Here is a 6,000-nt window from a genome sequence, read left to right as displayed (position 1 = left end):
GCAGTGGTTCAGTGGATTTACGGTTCCACTGTTAAGCACAAGGTCGCGAGTTAGGTTCTCTTGACCGCTTTACCCGCACTCCGAAGGGCGCGGAATGCAGAAACTTACATTTCTGTGCAGCCAGTAACGCAAAAATTACGACGGGCTTCACAGCCGAAACGGTTTGCAGGGTAAAAAGCCAACCCATCCATCAATTCCGCAGGGCGCCGAGCGTTCGGTCCGTTCCAAATGTTTCTCTTGGCGTTTGTATCGTCCCGGCGTTTCTGTCCCATCGCATCCGGAAGCACTTATTCGGCCCTCCGCGAGATGGCGCCACACACGGCGGCGCTTCAGTCGCGGAATCTCCGCGCCGATTGTATACCTTGCGCTCGAGCCCGTGCCGTCGCTCAAAAGCGAAGCGGGCGCGCTACGGGACGCAGGGTCCCGACCGAGAGCTGCAGGATCCTACGGCGTCGTGCGGAAGAGGCTCGCGTCCTACCCCTCTTCGCTGTTCTCTCCCTTTCGGCCGGACTCGCGGCTTCGGCCGCCCGTGGCAGCTCTCCATCTGAATTCTTCACAAAAGCCGACTGCGCTCGAAGGGGTCGCAACTTGTTGAGGGAAGCCTCCGGCGGGTATTATCCTTCGCGTCGTCTGCTTCTGACAACTCGCGGAGCATCGTCCAGCGATATACCGCTTTTTGTCGGGACACGCTCCTTGGATCGCTGACTGTTTCGCCTCTGCCCGCTACCAGAGCACAGTGACCTGCGATTGACTGTGACAACGAAGGCCCGGGTCAGGGCTTTGAGAGGTCGAAAGGAAGCTGACAGCGGCGGCCGAGACAAAAATACAACCACTGTACGGGAAGCTCTGCTGCTGCACTTGAAGACGCCGAGAGATTAAGACGCACATCTCTTCCGCTTTTCCTCTTTATCTTATCTTGTCCTGGAGGCGACCCGTCTTCTTCATCCCAGGGAAAGGGTGACAGCGCTTCCCGCTAGCGAGGAAGGATCCCCGAACAATTTCTCTCATTGCATTTTCCCTTCAACGGAAGAAAAAAAAAAGAAATAGAGCTTTTAAAGTCTGATCGAAGGGCCGAAACGGTCACTGCACTTCCTAAGTGGAGTGCCCTTCGAAGGCGTGAAGCCTTCTCGGCGTCCACGGAAGACTGGAAACGTCCGCCCACTGCCCCGACGTCGACTGACAAGCGCCGTCATTAGAGCCGCCCACGCACCACATCTCGCGCGCAATCGTCGGCGTGCCAGAAGCCAGAAGAGCTAAAGGTGTCCAAGCTTTTTGCGGCGGCGGCGGCGGAGTGACGGTGATTGCCTGCATCGATCAGAACTTTTCCATCGTGCGGAAATCGTGAGCGTAGCCGGCTGGGACCTTCGTGCCACAAGAGACTGGTGATCTGCCCGAAATCACAGAGCAGACTGGACCGAGAAATTTCGCCCGGCGTCGGCGGTGTCTCTCGGGGAAGCAGCTGAGATCGACCACATGGCGCCCTGGCGGTCATTGCACCGTGCCCTGCTTCTGTTGTTCGTCCTGTGGACTGCAGTGGGTAAGTCAAAAGCGGCGAGCCTTGCTCGTAAGTCGAGGGCAGCAGACAATGCGTAAGCACGAAATGTGCAGCCTCTGAATTCATGCGAGGATATATAACAATCCCCGTACACCTTGTTGTCATTTATTTTGAGAAACTGAGTTGCGCTGAAAAAAAAAAAAAAAAGCGAGGACAGACATAACGATCAAAGACGGTGCCTTGGTCAACGTCATTCATTCTTTCCTGAAGTACCGCCTCTTCGCGTAGATAAGAAAAGCTCAGTGCGTATAGTGTCAATGCGCTAAATATTGTGGCACTGCAAAGCCAACGTTAGCTGTCCTCCTCTTCGTTACGTCGTCACTTTCGGCAAAAATAACGTATGACGCGGCCTGATCTGACTAATTTTAGATGAGAGGTTATTAGGTAAATTTTCTCCAAATGGAACCCTGCCTAATTATTGTATCAATGGACTTTTCATTGCATTTACTCACGTACTGCGCGTAATTTTTCTTACCCTTCTTTTCTTCTGATATGCGAAAAAAGTAGATAACTGATGCATTTTCTCTCGCTATTTTTTACTGTGTGTGTGTGTGTGTGTGTGTGTGTGTGTGTGCGTGCGTGCGTGCGTGTGTGTGTGTGTGTGTGCGTGTGCGCGCACGCGGTTAGCGATTTTTATTTCTATCGCACCCAATGTTAAGGGAGCTCGCGATGTGTCAACTGCAGTTCAAGTCAGCGGCGGCTGAGACATTTCACTGTCGCTTATCTGAACAGCGGTTGGCAGCCGTTACACGGTCGTTTATTTGTATACGTATAACTTGCTTGCGTATAATTTGCTGTTGTGTGATTAAAATATGATTGTAATTAATAGAAACGGTCCGTACGGCGCTTATGCATACTCTGTGTCTCTGAGAAGTACATACTATCTCAACGAAATGTTTGCTGTCACTATGTGTGTGTGTGTGTGTGTGTTTTTTTTTTTTTGGTATAGGGGATGCTGGCGTGCGTGTCGTCAGGTGCCCGGAATGGGCACTGAGCACATACAGAAAACTGAATAGGAGGCTGGACAATGTCCGTGCCTACACTGCGTCCACCTGTGGCACGTGCCTTTTGTACTATACATACGCGGATGAGAAATATACTTAGAACACATCTCATGCCAAAACCTTTGCTTCATAACGCACTCACTGTGAGCCTTCGGGGATTTATTTGAATTAACTGACGCCGTTTTGTGAAGAATTGTTGTCTACATCGCACTATTGCATTTTGCGTCACGGCAGCTCGTACAGGTGCTCCTTGAACATCTGTTGACGTGCGATTACTTTAATGGTTGGCCGAAGAAGTGTTCCTCTACGGCCGCAGTTTGGTGGAAGCAATCTTACCCGCTTACAACTAAACACTGGTCGCATTTCAGGCAAATTAGATCTAAAGTTGAAAGGGCTCTTCGGCGATCTCGCCTAACGCACTTGTATATGCTACAGAATCAAGGTAAGTCTGGTCCCGTGTTCGAGAAGGTTTTCTTAGTGAGCGCGGCTCTAGATGCAGCGCCACGTCGGTAATCGTGCACCTTGTTATCGCCTCACTGGTCATCGCACTGCCGGCCGCTCGCGTAAGAAATTTTGGTAACTAGGGCGCATATTACCAAAGCTTCTCTTACGTAAGGGCGCTTCCTGATTGGCTGGCGTTCTGGCTCCCGCCAAACATGATAGAGACCAGCTTAACAACTAGACGATCGCAGCGGTTATAGCCAAGTGCCGACGGCACTTACGTAGGGGAAGTGTCGTGAATACGGGTCCTGGGTCCATATTCACAACACTCTTCATACGCTAGGACTGTCGTAACAACAGGTCCCAACAAGTCTTGACAGCGAATATAATGTCAACGAAGTTGGCCGGCCAATCACAGACACTTCGCAGGATCGAAAAGCTCTGTTAATTTAGACCCCTAAAGCTCTGAATTTCGGACTCTGTATAACATCTGTGAACACCTGTGCAGCGTATCGGCGGTTGCCACGAAAAAATAAGTATACCTCGTTGGAGGAATGCTTCTCGTTCGCGGGGACAAGTTCCCTCGATTTATTGAAAGGGTAAACTAGAAGTCATTTTTGACAGTTACAAGGCCTCAACTGCTCGCCAATGGTAGAAATCGGGAACCAGAACCAAAAGACAGCAGGAAACAAAGCCGCTACTAAAAAAAAAATACATCACGCCACGTTCTTAGTTATGCATTCATAATGCACCTCACGATGAAGTATAATGAACGCAACCAACTGCATTGCGCGTGGAGCTTTTTTCTTTTTCTTTTAATTTGATAAGTAACGTTTTACGGCTTTAATGCGTCGGCATTTGCCTTTAATGCGTCGAAATACAGGCTTTCGGCGCTTTGAAGGCGTAGAATGCATTCAAATCGAACGAGATGGTCGGAAGTGGTGCACTAGCTGTCGTGGGGCGCACTCATACCTTAAATTCTAGAAGTAAGTTTACATGCAAAAACGCCCGTGTCCCGTGTATTGGGGGCAGCTTAAAAGTCACCTGGTGGTCAAAGTTAAACCGGAGTCCCCCACTACGGCGTGCCTCATAATCAAATCGTGGTTTTGGCATGCAAAACCCCAGAATTCAATCCAGAAGAAAGTTTGCACTTTCGTGAAAAATAAACTAAATGGCGAAGAGGCCGGAGAGGCCGGAGAGCGCATGGCGGCTCACACGCACTGGCTTCCCGGCGACGCTAAAAACGTGCAGCTCGGGTTACTTATCTTTCAGAGCGAAAACATGGCACCCACTGGCGTAGCCGTCACCAAGATAAACTTATTTCTCGCGCTGGTGATGTTGCGCGCCGCGAAGTACCGAGTCTGCGGCGACCTATAGCATGTGATCTGTTCTATACGATCAGCTCTAGTAGCACCGCCACACGACGCTGGAGAAAGAAAGCCAGACAGCGCAAGGCTGTTGCACTATTAAAGTGCCGTAGAAAACGCACATATTTATAAAGTATGTATGTTAGGGAGGTACGGGTGTCCTGAAAGGCTCCTTAAGAACTTAGCTCCCAACCGTGGTCAGCAGTTTCATTTTCTTTCTCGGTAAACTTGCGCGAAATGACAATTGCAAAATGTCAAGAGCAGATCATATGTATAGAGAGACCGCGGATAACCTGATTGACACGCTAAGGATCGTAACGTCAACCACGCTTCAGCTGAGATCTGGCGGAGTCTCACAGTTCTCGCAATATGTCTCCAATTGCGCAGGGTGTCGCTGGTCTCGTGCACTACTTGTCGACTCTCGAATGGAATTCCATGTTGAAACCTTGTGACAATTATCTGCTTCGTTCGTATCACCCTTTGCACAGCGGTGCGCCCCGCAGCGCCAGCGTTATCGCTGGAAGAGGCCGCTCGGCGCGACGGATTTTAAGAAAAAAAAATCGAAGGAAGATATTTGCTTTCCCTGAAGGAAGATATGATGTCCCGGGTTAGATAGTCCCTAGAGACAAGCGTGTACTGCGTAGTTTTAGCTCACCAGCTTCAGTTCATACTAGGAATAGTTAATTACTGCTATCCTGACTTGATGTGCGCTATATTGAAGTTAAATTGGGGGGTATTACGAGCCAGAACCACGATCTGATTATGAGGCACGCCGTAATGGAGGACTCTGGATCAGTTTTGCCCACCTGCACCTCTTTAACGTTGACCCAATGAACGGCAGACGAGTGTTTTCGCATTCCGGTCATATCGTTAATGCGGCCGCCATGGTCGGGATGGGACATGCAGCTTCGAGCCCAACCGTGCAACGTTATAGCCACTACGCTACCGCGGCCTGTTGAAATTGCGTGATGGACTGCGGTACGACTCAGCGGGCGAAGTTGGGTCTCTACGACGAAGTATGATGTTGCAGTAGCCAGAAGGACGGTGGCGATGATAGCCAGAGTTGGGACAAGTGATTGTGCGAAGCATAGAAGATGAAGGCGATGACGACATCATGACGATGCCTATGGCGTTACACGTTCACGATGCTCGTCCGCTTAGGTGAGCGTCAGTAACTCTTATATGAAGAATAACTTCATGCTCACACTTACTTTCGTATGGCATTTAGGCGGATATTTTTTCAGGTTCTAGAGAATTAAACGCCTGCGGCCTTGTACATTTATGTTCTTCAAACGCCATTTAGTCTGTACCTGTTGCTCTCGATTTTAACGCTGCTGGCAACTTATATGGCTTTCTGTTCGAGTGTTCTCGCCCCGAGATATCAAGAAAGCAACAGTATTCCTTTTCTTTTTTTTTCTGGGCCAGTTGGTTAGTAACTTCAAGAGAAGCGTACTACCCGAGACCAGCCCGGACGGGATAAAGAGAGAATAAAGTTTATTTAAACAAAATTCTCGCAGAAGCCTATCTCAGGATGACTGTTGACGTTAGTACGATTAGCATTGAAGCAATCTCGCGACACACGTCACCACTGAAATGCCTGGTGTATGAGACATGTACTGCACCCGGGCTCCTC

At 49.6% G+C, this 6,000-nt stretch overlaps 1 protein-coding gene across 1 annotated transcript in view; it reads left to right on the top strand.

The window, feature by feature from the left end:
* The first annotated feature begins 414 nt into the window (after positions 1–414).
* The window catches only part of LOC119436382 (sushi, von Willebrand factor type A, EGF and pentraxin domain-containing protein 1), a 696,898-nt gene continuing 691,312 nt past the window's right edge, over positions 415–6,000 (top strand). The window contains exon 1 of the mRNA XM_049657392.1: positions 415–1,537. Within this exon, the coding sequence (XP_049513349.1) occupies positions 1,474–1,537 (64 nt within the window). The 5' untranslated portion in view covers positions 415–1,473. The remainder of the gene's footprint in view (positions 1,538–6,000) is intronic.

This window comes from Dermacentor silvarum, chromosome 1, assembly GCF_013339745.2.
Source record: "Dermacentor silvarum isolate Dsil-2018 chromosome 1, BIME_Dsil_1.4, whole genome shotgun sequence".
Lineage (NCBI taxonomy): Eukaryota > Metazoa > Arthropoda > Arachnida > Ixodida > Ixodidae > Dermacentor > Dermacentor silvarum.
The sequence above is the reverse complement of the archived record's forward strand: the minus strand, read 5'-3'. Positions and strand labels throughout refer to the sequence as shown.